Raw genomic sequence first — 14938 nt, forward strand, 5'->3', positions numbered from 1 at the left:
TTTTGCAGTATGAGACCATGACAACCTTGAAAGCTGCTTCATTTTATGTGCAAAGAAGTCCTATGAATCTATATTTTAAATTTACTGAATCAGTGAAATTACGTTGTCAGTTAATTTGCAAATGCAAGCTGTATTCTCCAGTTTTATTTTACGTATTGACACTTATCAGTAAAGGTGTACAATGTGATTAGAATGCATTTTGAAGATGCTTTCTGTACAGATACAAAATACAGGGACTAAAATAATGCTGTGCAGTGTATAGCAGAGCCATTTTTCGGCTTTGGTGTACTCAACTTTTTCAGTATTTAAAAAAGTGTTTTGAATAACATAAAAGTCTCTTTATTGTATAAATAATAAAATGTCACCTTATTGTAAAATGTCTTTTGTTTAATACCGAAGCAGATTTCTTAGGCAGCCACAGAGTTGTTGTATGAAAAGGGCATGTTTCTTTTAAACCAAAAACATAAACATTGTAATCAATATTTGAAAAATGTAACTTTTTAATGAACACGTAGTATTTATCTTTATTAGCAATGATTTTTTTTCATAATATGAGCATGTCTCAATCATCCAAAAGCTATCTATCCATCCATCCACCTGTCTATCTATCTACCTACCTACGTACCTATCCATCCAACTATTTATATAAACTAATATACATTCTATTGATTAGTTACTTAATAGAATCACATAGTATGTTTTATAATGACTGACTAGCCTACTTACTTCTGATATTTTTGGTATAAATGTTTATATTTGATTTTTATCAAATATAAAAAATTCCCTTTTAGAAAATTACCACATGACTACAAGCAAATTTAAAAATTAAGACCCTGGAAATAAAAAAAAAGGCACAAGGATGGATTAGAACACATCAACAGAGTAATTATATATACAAATACCTGCTTAGTAAGTATTTAAACAAAATACATTTCAAGATTTCTATGTAGTATATGCTATTATTTTCTGTTGCTGTTATCCATAAAAATTAATAAAATTTCAGTACTTTTTTTTAAAAGAACAAAAGGTATTTTTTAAATGCTCACACTCTGAGGGAAAAATATGCAGATCCAGTTCCTTTATATTTGTTGAATCTAGAAGTACTAGATTACTGTATCGAAACTTAACACTAAGACATCTTAAAAAAAAAAACAAAACCCAGTCAAGTTTTAAATTCAGAATTGTGAGAGCAATTATAACAACACTTTTACTATTTTCTCCACCAATAACCATATCTTATGTAGCATTTCTGTGACATTAGAAACCCCGACAAAATGATTTCATGAAACATGTAAAAAAGGCTAGGAAAAAACATTTCAACTATATAAACAAAAACAATCCAGTAAATATTAATTTGAAACTTATACTGACACCAACCACATCATAAAAGTCCTATTATGGATAATGAAAAGTCTTATTTTTTTAAATGCCAAAGAACAGTATTAAACAAAATTCAATTCAATTTTATATCCAATAAAAAGGTAGAAACTGGATGGTCATATTCAAGTCAATTGGTCATAATATACGTAACACAAACAGAAATGGGAAAAAAAAAACCCACCTCTACAACAATGCTTTGTCATTATAAAAATATTAAACTGTGATAAATAAAAATTCACTTCTGAAGAAACTGTTTGCTGTGTTATAAGGGAATGAAAGTGAGGATAAATCTTATGCAAAACATTCAGAGCAAATGTATGAACACTATATGTAGTTACACCATTATAAATGTACATGATACCTTAGAAATATGTTAGTTATCAATCTAAGAACTCTAAGAATTAACATGACCAAGATTATGTAACAACTCCAACTTAAGTAGGAATTCGGTCTCTCAAATATTCCAGAATAGCAGCTGTTCCTTTCATTAATATGGCTGCTCGAGGAACGCGGAACGGATTTCCATCTAGTAGCAATGTCCTAAACAAAGGAGAGAAATTAAGAATTTAAAACATTTTCTATTAGGGAGGCTTTTCTTCTAATTTCATTTGCTATTTTATAAGTAAAATTTGTGTGTTTTTAAGAATTTGTCCCTTTTCAAATCTAAGCATTAAAACAATTGGAATTGTAACTACAATAATGACTGAAACAACATTAAATGAATACTTATTATGTGAAAGGTATTGTTCTAAGTAACTTACATTCACTGACTCTCTTAATTATCTTAACAACGCTGTGATGTAGGCACCATTAATATTTCTATTTTATAGATAATGAAACACAAGTTCAGGAAGGTAAGAAAGGCTTGTCCAAGATCACACAGCTATTAAACAGAAGAGCTGTGATATGAACCATCATTTTACCCATCACCTTCTCAATCCTATAATGACCATATACTAAACGGGTGAATTATATTTATACAAGTGTTAGAATGAGCAAACTGACAAATACTCATACCAAAGACTATAACATAGTCGATATATCCTTTTCCACACTGGGAACATTAACATGTCTGCCTTCATACTCCTTCCCTTGACCAGACACAATATATAAAATCTATTTTAAATGTTCTGAAATGAGGTTCAGTTTAAGATCTAAGTGCTGGTTGATTTGTTTCTTTATTTAATTAATGAAATATCTTAAATTATAAGATAGAGACTTTTATATTAATTTTCAATAATTTTAAGTGTTTATGTAAATAAAAGTCAAAGGATTCACAACATATTATACCATAGATCTAAATTATATCTTCAAATATTCCTGTACCTTGGGAATTATTTTAAAGAATGATTTTCTTAATTTATAGAAAAAAAGTTAATTACAGTCAATCTTCATTACTCAGACTCCAAATTTGCTTATTCACTAAAATTTACCCGTAACCCCCAAATCAATACATGTGGCATTTTGAAGGTCATTTTGGACGAGCAGCAAAAAATTTGAGTCACTTTACAGGCACATTCCCAACTGAGCTCAAACAAGGTGACACTCTGCCTTTTTTGTTTCAGCTCCCATACTGTAAACAAATGTTCCTTCCATGGTCTATTTAGTGCAACATTTTTTGTATTATTGTACCTTTTCTTGGTGATTTCACTGTTTAATATGGCCTGCAAGCGTAATGCTGAAGTGATGTCTAGTTTTTCTAAGCACAAGAAGGATGTCATGTATCTTACACAGAAGATACGTATGTTAGATAAGCTTCATTCAGGCATAAATCACAGTCCTGTTTGGCCATAGCTCAATATTAATGATTTAACAATATTAAATAAGGCATCTTAATACAGAAACACACATAACACAAGGTTATATGTTGACTGGCTGATGAAAACATGACCAGAGGCTTGAAAGAGCCTAACTCTGTTATTTCCCCTAGGGAGCAATGGTTTAAGTATTTACTAATTTGGTGTTCATGGAGACTTTATAGAATACAACTATTGCACATAACAATAATCAACTTACTTGTCTTCTATAATTCAGTATTGTGAGGTACCAGAGAAAGATACTAGTGCCACTCTAGTAAAGTAAAATATGCTAAACCATCATATGCAGTTTTCAATAATTAAATTTTTCTGACACATTCTGATAACTACTGGGCTTTCTGTTCATGTCTCAAATTCCCTTTATATTCACTTAACAAGCACTTATTAGGTGCTTACTATGGTCTAGGCACTGGGGTAACTCTTCCAAAGGAGGACAAAGAAATGGTATAAATGAGTCCAAATAAAGCAGGATGGGAAATCAGAGAAGGGACTAACTCTGCCTGGAATATCGGAAAGGTTTTCAAAGGTGATAATTAGGTTGATTACTGATAAAAGCAGGGTAAAGGCACTTGAGGCTGAGGTAACAGCAAACACAGAGTAAGAAAGACCATGCTGGCCTTGAAAAAATGGTAGTAGTCTGTAATCAGATATTGAAAAAACTTATATGCACAGCTAAGGAATTTATATTTCCTTGACATTTTTATGCAGTAGAGTTTCAGATTATATACATACATAGTGATGAGAAAAGTATCACTAGAAACAATCAATTGCTGTATTTACACATATACATACTGTATAAAAAAAACTAAAAAATATATTTGGTAACATTTGAAAAACAGAATTGGGATTCGGAGTTTTGTTACCTGTTATTTTTAATGGGACATTAAATTTTTTATTTCAACTTGCCTGCAAGAGTACCTCAAAAAACAAAAACAAAACAAAACAAAAAAATAACACTTCAACAAATCGAATGGAAAAACTTAGTAGAATGGTGCATTTACCTTAAGTTCACACAATTACCGAGCTCTGGTGGAATTTGTAGGAGGTCATTATTTTGAAGGTCCAATGTAATCAGATTTTCCATTGTCTTCATTTTCTGAGGGTCCACAGATCCAACCTGATTATTACTAATCAAAATTGTTTCAAGTGTGGGAATTCGATACAGAACTTCAGGTAGTATTTTGAACCTATAAGAATATGAAGAGAACACCTAAATATATTAGAATCAGAAGCAAAATCATTCCTTCAAATAGAGATAAAGTTTATCTCAAATAGAGATAAAGTTTTCTTAATGTAAGTTTTTAATATTTGGTATAAGTTCTGCATTTAAATTTTTCAGAAAAATTTTTAAAACTGGATTAATTCTGGAAACCTTGAAATATATGTTAAGTGGACACACTTGTAACAGTTTCTATTTAATGTATAAAATCAAACAAAAGTTTGGAGTAAATTCTCCTATGTTTTTCTTTTCTCATTCAGGAGACAAGGAAATCTTCCTGAAATGCTCTCAGTATAATGTCTCCATGTAGGTATTCTTCCTTAGTTCACTTTTACTTCTTATGAAAGAGAATCACTGCCAATATCTTAAGTAAAAGTTAGAGATTTATACTTTGCTTTGACTTAAGCTTCGAAACTGACTAGTTTTGTCATTTTTTCAACAACCAAAAATACACTCATTTTGGTTTTTGAAAAAATGACAAAACTACTATAGGCTGCTGGCTTTCTCACCCAAAGCAGCCCTGAAGATGCCACAAGAGAGATGGGAAAGCTTATGGCTCTCAGAGCAATTCTCAGTAATTAACACAAAATCCCTGAGGATCTTTTGGGGGACAGAAGCTAGTTTGGTTTTAGTGTGAGGCAAACTGCTGCCTCAACTAGAAAAGACAAGGATGAGCTGAAAGAAAGCTTTACAGTTGGCCTTTTCACTTCCCCATACTGCCCTTCCTTTGCTGCCTTGATGTTTAAAAAAAAAAAAAAAAGCAATAATGAACAGTAAACTCAAGGCACCTTTGTAATTAGAGGGATCGGAGAATCAATAACAAGGAGTACAGATGGACCAAACCACCCTAAATAGTATCTCCTCTTTTTCTCCCGCACAACCCATAAATAAGGTAATTAAAAAAGATGTAGCTCACCAGTTAACACAGAAGTTACGGTTAGGTTTTGCCAGCTCCCCAAAAGACATTAATTAACAATGCAATTGATAGCTCAATAGAGAATCGATAGTTCAATTCAAAAATAAAAATTAGAAGAAATCTGAGAAGTGCATATATTTTTAAATAATGACAACAGTGGTATAACCTACACATGAGAAAACACAAATAATAGAGTAGACGGAACAAAAACTTAAATAGGCAATATTTTAACATCACTGTGCCTTAGATTCCTCATCTGTAAATGAGGAATAATAATAGTACTAAACTTATATACTTGAAGACCTTGGTATAGTATCTGTAATATATTAAATGATAGCTACTAATATTTATATTAACTTTTACCAGAATCAACTTTCACCATAGGAAACAATATGGCATAGTTGTTAAGAGCCCAACTTCTAGAGTCAAAACACCTGGGCTCAAACCCCAGCTCTATAATCTATGTGAACCTTAAGTGAGTTACTTAATTCCTAATCCTCGATTTCTAAATGGACATAATAACAGAACCTACCATGTAGGGCTTTTGTGAGGATTAAATGAGGTAATACATGTAAAGTACTTGGTCCGGAGTCAGCAGATAATAAATATTAATAAATGAGCTCCCAATAAATACTAGCTATTCTTAATTATTAGTAGTATCTTCATAGTGTTTACAGAATAAAATCTAAATTTCACTGGGTATAAAAAGCTCTTAAAGGGCTGGCTACTGCTTACACACCCAACTTCATTTGTGACTTCCACTCTTCTACTTTCCCACTTTGTGGTCCGAGCCATATTGAACTTCTTGACGTGTCCCATCATTTTCTCACATCCTTGTGCCTTAGTATATGCTATTTGCTCTACATGCGATGCCATATCCCTGTGTGTCTGGCAAATGTCTATTTTCCAAGCCTCAGTTTCAGAGCTACCTCCTCTACCTTCACGTAATCTCTGGAAACACTTATGTCTATGCACTGTGCTTCCACTACCGTGATTAGAATTATTTATTTGCGTATTTGTCTTCTTACTAGCTTACAGGTTTCTTAAAATGGCTAAAAGAAACAAAAAATCTACTAGACATCAGTTGTGAAAATTCTAAAAAAGCAACATCACTTTTAATTCTAAGTAGAACTAAGTGAAAACAAACCTGGATATTTAAATAAAGAAAACATATAGGGCCTTTTTGTTTATTTGGTTCTTTTAGTTGTATTCTCTAGTAAGACCTACAAATTTTCCACAGAAAATTGTTATTCAGATTTGTCTGTTCTGTTTCTTACCTATTAAAGGAAAGGTTGATTGTTTGTAGTCTTATCAATGATTCCATTTCTTCAGGCAAAGAATTTAAAAAATTATTCCTAAATTAGAGAGAAAAAAGATGATTTACAAAGTTTGAAAATCTGTACAACTTTAGTTTATAATTAAAATGTTGACCAGACAAAAATTTATGCAGCTCAGTTTGTCAATTCTTGATTTCATTAAGGCTGTGTCCTGAGAATTCTGAATCGGTCAGCTGCTTCAAGTATTTGATTAATTTGCCAAATCCTAATGGCAATGTGCAACCAACTGATACTGCAGTTAACTCTTTAATAATAGATTTAACAGGGTAAACCAGGTAAAGTCCAGGTTCGGGAAGATCCCACATGCCGCAGAGCAACTAAGCCCGTGGGTCACACTACTGAGCCTGCACTCTAGAGCTCACGAGTCACAACTATTGAAGCCCACATGCCTGTCTCCACAACAAGAAGCCACCGCAATGAGAAGCCCACGCACCGTAACAAAGAGTAGCCCCCACTCGCCACAACTAGAGAAAGCCCACACACAGCAATGAAGACCCAATGCAGCCAAAAATAAATAAATAAAATAAATAAATAATAAATAATTTTTTAAAAAGGGAAGCAACAGTATCAATAAATACCTGAGATCTATAAAGGTTAATTTTTGAAGCATACATAATTCCAAGGATATAAAGGAAAGCTTATTAAAACTGAGATTGACATCAGAAACCATTTCCTTCAGTTCCACAATCCTGAAACAAAAATAATTTTTAAATGTTAATACTATTTGAATTCACTGTCAGAACTTCAAAACTACAAGCAGACTATAGAGGAAAAAAATCTTACATTATTTTTGCTAATTAAGATTTTCTGTAACTGTTACTTTTCTCATAAAAATTGCAATCAGTTTGGATGTGTAACTGATAAAAATAGGTTTTGAAAAATAGCCATAATATTATCTGTCCAAGAATTTCTATTTGACCTTAAATGTAGATTGAAGTTTAAGAAACCATTCAGGTTATATTTAAACCAATTATGGACAAAAAAAATTCAATCTAGGCAATGTTTATACTATATCTGTGACTTGAATCCATAAAATAAATTGTCAGACATATATTCTGTAACATCATAGTTATTGTTGTAGACTCCATAATATAAAACCATCTAAGTACCAGAAGTATCTGATACATCAAAATGCTTTTTAGATATGGCAACATTTTAAAAGTATAGTATCTCTTATCCAAATTATCATTTAATCATGATTGCAAGAAAACAGTAAGTTAATTCCTAGGTTTGCTAAGTGTTACTACTAAGCAACTTAAGCCAAATACTTAGAGAGGAAGAATTAAATACTTCTAAGTAAACCTGATCAAACTTAGTAGTTTGAAAGTATGATATTAATTTAAGAACAAGAGATGTTACATATGATTTGCCAAAAAACAAAAGTTAAACTGTAAATCATTTTTGTCTATCATATTAGCAAAGAAAAAAAAAAGAAAGAAAGAATATCAAATGCTGTGCTAAAGAAGATTAAAAGTGAAAGAAACCATCATGAAAGATACCATGAGTCTGGATATGTAACTGATAAAACTTTTTTGGAAAGCTTTTGGACTTATGTATCAAGAGCCATACTCTGATTTAGTAATTCTTCTGAAAATTTGGTTTAGAGATACAATGTTTTGTTTTATTTACAATCAAGCTTATGGTATATAGATAAATACATGTTTAAAGTATTGTTTACAACATGGGAAAATGTTTATGACAAATAAACCACTCAAGATACGAATTATATGTATAATTCTAAATGGGTAGCAGCTTGAAATAAAATATGCCAGGAAGTCAATAGAATAAATCAGTGATGAGACGATAAATTACTTGTCTCTTCATTTAGTCCAATATTTTATAAATAAGTATTATTTTTGCAATCAATTTTGTGACTTGTGAAAAAAAATGACAAAATAACTGTGGTAACAGAATAGCATACTGTTTTGCATAAAAATAATCAGACTGTGGAATAATATGAGAAAGTAAGCAATAACATAATATCTTTTAACTCCTTCCATCTTCATCCCCAATCACCTTGTTTGATCTAGGATCCCCAAGGCAAACTTGTCATATCTAAGAGCCAATCTAAATGCTCAACTATTCTATCAAATACTTTCTGAACACTTTAAACAAGAGAGAAAAAGATGAACTAGATCCCCTTTCTCAGTAGAATCTCTTAAAGTTATCACCTTTCAAGATCTACATTCCTCAAACTATTCTCTGTAAATAGAATGCAAGTAATAGTTTGTCTGACTTTTTAAAAATTTTAAGCCATCTAAAAAAATTTTGGGCAGTCAGATGAAATTTCCCCAATACATCATCTTTTCTTTCTTTTTCTTTTTTTTTTAAGTACTTAAGTATTTATTAAGTGCTAGGCACTGGTTAAATGCTTTAAGTGGATATGTCATTTAATTTAACTCTTATAAATAGGTCTATTATTATCTCTACTTCACAACTGAGGAAACTAAGAGAAGCTAGTTAAACCTGCCCAAAGCCACAAAGCTCATAGATCTGGGATATAGATACAAGCAACTGACTCTATTGCCCAAATTCTTTATGATTACCCTATCCTGTCTCCCATAGTGCTGTTTTAATTGCAAGGCTATTTGTCAACTTTCTTTGGGTATATAGTTAATGGCAAGATAACAATCATTTTTAGAAGTTCAACACTATACTAAACTAATATTCTCTCAAAACCTAAAGATTGTGCTATAATTAACATCCAGAGAGATGTATTAAACAGTACAAAGTACAATGCAAATGATTTCTAATGTTTGTAAATGAAGAATCCTTTTCTAGGAGAAAAATGTTAACAGAGTTGTCAATTTTGCTTTTACTATCAGTGGAAAAATTCACTGGCTTGGCAATTCATTAACATAAAGCCCCAAATTCCTATTAATCTACATGAAATTGGCTTTAGATGATCTCTTAAAACTTTCCTCTGATATTTCACTATATAGGAAAAAAGTAATATTTTTAATAATTCTAATACCTATTTTCCAAGTTTAAAATGTAAATGAAAAAGAAAGTTTTAACCTATCTATCTCTCAGAACCAATGTTAAAGGTGTCTCAGGGAATACTTAAGTAAATTTTACCAAATCCCTCAAATATTAACAATGTAAGAAATTTTACATATACTTTTAAATTAAAAAACTATGAAAAATAATTATGCTTGCAACTAAGATGCAAGTACAACTGAGAATGATTCACAACTTAACAGAAATAGCATCACGAACAGTTCTTACCTTTTGGGAATTTCACATAGCTGATTCTTACTGAAGTTAACAGAAGTGATAATGTTACTTTTTACTGCATCAAACACTTCATCAGGAATCAAAGTTGTTTGTTTATCACTAAATGAAAAATGGTTTAAAATGCATCATTCTTAGCAATCTGGAAAGATATGATTATTGCTTTTCATTTTAAAGGGCTTTAAAGATTTCATAAGGAGATTTTTCAAGGTAGTTGATTATGAAGTTCTGTAAAAAATGCTAAAAAAACCTGCCAACCCACAAAATGTTAACTGTTAGGAATTCAGACAACATATTGTGTCATAACGCTTTGTGCCACACCTTCTGTGTAGTCATATACTCAATGGGAATAAAAACAAGTATCTTCAGAGCCTAAGATGTCCAAAAGTCATACAGTAAAGGAACAGTAAATAGATTCCTCTACCTCAGAGTAAAACTAAATGTATAATTTAAAGAACTGTTCTCACCCCTTTTCTTAAAAATCTCTAACACAGGTTAGCTCTCAACTTTCTTTGGGTATATAGTTAACTATAAGATAACAATCATTTTTAAAAGTTCAACACTGTACTAAACTAGTTTTCTCATAACCTAAACCAATTTCTCTCTCATTTAGCATGTGAAAAGGTACACAGGGTAGTGGCCTTGGATTAAACTATTCCTGGTTCTTCCATTAATAAAATAAGCTTTGTAATTTACCTTCCTTAAACCTCAGTTCTATGAAATTAGAATCTGAAGAATTAGTCGTTATTTATGTCAGATTTTTTGCAAATATAAACATAAATACATTTCCTTTTCATTAAAATTTTCAGTTATATTTTCAATAAAATATAAATTTAATCTTAAATGAAAGTATAGTAGAACTCTGACATTTGCAGATTTAACAATTTTATGTTATAATTAGCTGTTATGCTTATGTTATTCTTTTACAATTTTTAATGCCTAACCTCATCCACTTAAAAGAATCTTCAATGGAGTGTCGAATGACTGTATGAGCAAGAAAACAATATTACATATAATGTGTGTTATGGGAGAACTGTATAAGAAAAGCATACAGTATACAGAAAGATAAAAGGTAAAAAAAAATGATAAAAAGCCTATATTTCACTGTTATTATGCCTTTCACTTTTGCTTTCAGGACCCATTTTCTGCTGTGCAGATGGAGCACTTCTATCTTTTCCATCAGAAATGCTCAAGTCATGGGAAACTGATTTATTCAAATTAAACTTTGAAGATTTACGCTATGTTTAAAACTTTAGTTGAAGGCATTTATGCTTTAAGATTGGGAAATAATTTATATTTTAAATAGAATACTCCTGTCCAATTAAAGACTCCAAGGAAAACAAATTACAATAAATTTCAAATCAAAACAATTTAAGATGTATGGTCTTCAGCACTATCTTCATTATGCTTTTGTGACATCTGTACCTTTAAAGGATGGGAATGATTACACCCCACCAAAAAAAAGTTGTATCAATACTACTTTATAGATTTTTTAAATGATTAAAAGCAAGAGCATATGTGAAGTACCTAGTACAATGTCCAGCACAGAATAGAAACTCAATAAATCATATCCATGCAGGGTGGAGAGAATGGAACCCAGAGATAAAAGGAATTTTAAGCTAAGAAATTCCAAGGCAGGAATCAAGTCTGTCTGATCATTCAGTGTATTACAACACCTAGCACAGAATTTGATACATACCTAGTAGACTCCAAAAATACCTACTGAATAAATGGATATATTATGCGTAAGATAAGACATGCTAAATTGCTATGTTATGCTAAGGACACAACTACAAGTAGGGAAGAGTACTACCCTGTGTTACAGTGTCAAAGAAGGAAGGTGGTTTAGGGTAGTGATTTCTATGTGAATGGAACATAACAAATCTGAAACAGAGACTGAATCTTAACCACTCAGCAGGTGGTACCTACTGATACATTAAGGAAGAGAGGCCAGAAATTAATGCTGGCTGTGTGGGTAACTGAACAAACCCAGTCACTATCTAACTTGAGTCTGTATTCTTTTTTATTTTCATTACAATACCCAGACATGAGCTAATCACTGCAAGAGTTTTGACAGTATTGGTTTTTATCATTGTTGCCTTAGATAGTACTGAAGAATACTTGACAACCACTTCCAATCTCTGCATAGGTATCTTCTTTCTCCAATCGAACACACACCCATAATATATAAAAATTATTAGACTTCTGCCTCAGTTTATATACCAACATTGTAATTATTTCAGGTTTATCATATGTGCTACCAGAGCACATTATTATGACATATTATTTAACTTGTATTCAAATATATAAACAGAGTACAACCTCTCACGCTTTGCCTGTTTGAGGTGTTCATTAAATAAATGATACTTATTTTTTAGTTACCAATATAGGAGCCCCTCCAATATAAAATTCTCTCTGGATGTTGGTAACTGAGTCAGAAAATTTTATTACCAATGAATACTGTCACTCTTATTTTTTATAATAATAAAATGTTCTTTATTATAAAGATTTTACTATTAACAACCGTTTATCTATCTCTTAAGCCTAATCAACACAAATCACCTAAGGAATGGGCATTTAAGTTCACTGTACTTTTAATATGCTTTTATCTCATCACTGTTTTTGCAATTGCTATTATTCTAAGTACTAATGCACTCTGATGAATTCTTCACCAATTTTTCTGAAGGATTATTTCTAAAAGTTTCCTATGTGTTTTGCAACATTTAAAAAAATGAATTACATACCTATAGTCTAATATTTTTAATGTGATGATGGCGTGTACATTGACTCTAGATTCACTTGGTAGCGTCATGGCAGTCTCAGTAACAGAATCACTTTGGCTAGGTCCATCATCTGGCAAAAGAAAAGTTATATAAAAACCAATATTTATACTGCAAAGTCATTTTTAAAATTCTTAAAAATATTTAAAAATAGTTTATATGATTTCTATTGATAGATATTACTGGTAAAAATATCTTTTCATATGCTTTATTTCCAATATCTCAAATCTAGATCTAGAATTTAATCTTTATTTAATAGAAATAAAGTTCAAAATATTTTAATAAATCCTACCATAAGAAAATTTAGGAGTAGGAAAGAATAAAGAATAACTACAATGTCTCAGAAGAAACAATGACAAGCAATCCTTCCTCTTAAGCAAGAATAATATGGTATTACTTCTAATGAAGGAATTTGTTAACAAAGGAAAAGTATTATTTCCCAAAAATTTCTACCAAATAGGCATCTGCCTATCTTTTCAGTTTAGGATACTATGAAGCTGATTATCCCCAATCATTTAAAATCTGGCAATTTGCAGAGTCAAGTAAGCTTTTGGTACATTACTCACATTAAGATCTTTCTTAGCAAATTAAGACTTTATTTTAAATAGATATTTCCTAACATGCATACCTACTTACACATTTACATACAATCAACCCTTTCACTAATCTCCAGAGACTGTTTAATGTTTCACACTGTCATAATATGGCATAAAAAACAAAACAAACAAAAATCATACACATTTAAAAGAGAGAGCTTTGTGATTTTTTGGCAAAAGAGACTTCAGCAATCTAGACAGAAATAAAATAAGACTATTAATTTTCAGCGATGCAAAAACGATAAAACGGTCCTAGTATTCATATGTTAAGAGCAGAGGCTTGCCAAAAGAACATTAAAAAAAAATCAGTAGTATCCTTGATCTTGCTTCAACCCAGTAGGCATTTAGTGAACATTTGTTGAATAATACCAAGTGTATTTCTCTTGCATTAAGCTCATCAGTTATTCATTAATCAATAATTATTAAGTGATTATTTTCCACACAAATACATATCATATAAATATTTTATTTACAGAAGTAGCACAGAATAAATGACAGAATATCAAATAGAAATAAAAGACACCGAGAGAAATATTAATACCAAGTGAAATGCTTTGGTATTTAGAAGTTCCCTAGCGATTTGGTTATGTCACTTTAAAAAATATGTAATATATATTGCCAAATTACATCAGCAGAGAGACATATTAAACCAGCAACAAAACCCAGCATTATTTTTTAAATATACATGTATATTAGCATGATTACACATTGAAATAGAATATTCTCAACACTTTCCAAAGAGCTACTTTTAATAATCAGCATCAAGGAGACTGTAAAGAGAGAGGCTGATGTCTCTTGGGAGGGGACTACTGTGACAAATAGATTTATTTTTCATTGTATGTTCTTATATATTGCTTGAATTTTTTTTACCATATACATTTATTGACTTTTTGATTAAAAAACTAAGATGGCGATATTCCATAAACTGATCTAGATTCAATGTAATCCCTATCAGAAACCCAGCTGACTTCTTTGTAGAAATTAACAAGCTGATTCTAAAATTTGTATGCGATTGCAAGAAACCCAGAATAGCCAAGACAAACCCAAGAAAGAAGAATAAAGTAGGACTTACACTTTCCAATTTCAGAACTTAGTACAAAGCAATGGTAATCAAGATAGTGTAGTACTGGCACAGGATAGACATACAGATCAATGGAATAAAATTGAGAGTCCAGAATAAATCCTACATTTATAGTTAAGTGATATTCAACAAAAAATGCCAAGACCATTCAGTGAGAAAAGAATTCTTTTCAACAAATGGTACACAGAAACTGGATAGTCACAAGCAAAAGAATGAAATTATACCCTTATCTCATACTATATATAAAAATTAACTCAAAGTGGATCAAAGACATGAATGTAAGAGCAAAAGTATAAAACTCATAGAAGGAAAAATAGGAGAAAATCTTCATAAAACAGGATTTTGCAAAGGACTTTTAGATATGAAACCAAACACACAAGCAAAAAAAGAAAGAAAATGATTCCATCAAAATTCAAAGAAAACTTGTTTCAAAGGACCCTATCAAGAAAATGAAAAGACAAACCCACAGAAGCCTAGAAAATATCTGCAAATCATATATCTGACAAGAGACTTATATCTAGACTACATAAAGAATTATTACATCTCAATAATAAAAATAATTAAAAATTGGGCAATGT

The 14938-nt window shown here is 30.9% G+C and overlaps 1 protein-coding gene across 2 annotated transcripts in view; it reads right to left on the bottom strand.

Annotated features, from left to right (window-relative positions):
- Positions 1–482: 482 nt before the first annotated feature.
- LRRC40 (leucine rich repeat containing 40) overlaps positions 483–14938 on the bottom strand; it is a 55887-nt gene continuing 41431 nt past the window's right edge. For both annotated transcript variants that reach the window (XM_027114044.1, XM_027114045.1), the window contains exons 10-15: positions 12648–12756; positions 9898–10005; positions 7248–7358; positions 6610–6687; positions 4199–4384; positions 483–1920 (exon numbers count right to left, since the gene is read on the bottom strand). In XM_027114044.1, the coding sequence (XP_026969845.1) occupies positions 1815–1920; positions 4199–4384; positions 6610–6687; positions 7248–7358; positions 9898–10005; positions 12648–12756 (698 nt within the window). In that variant the 3' untranslated portion in view covers positions 483–1814. The remainder of the gene's footprint in view (positions 1921–4198; positions 4385–6609; positions 6688–7247; positions 7359–9897; positions 10006–12647; positions 12757–14938) is intronic.

Source organism: Aethalodelphis obliquidens, unplaced genomic scaffold (assembly GCF_003676395.1).
Source record: "Aethalodelphis obliquidens isolate GAN/ISIS:26980383/991018 unplaced genomic scaffold, ASM367639v1 scaffold13, whole genome shotgun sequence".
NCBI classification, from domain to species: domain Eukaryota; kingdom Metazoa; phylum Chordata; class Mammalia; order Artiodactyla; family Delphinidae; genus Aethalodelphis; species Aethalodelphis obliquidens.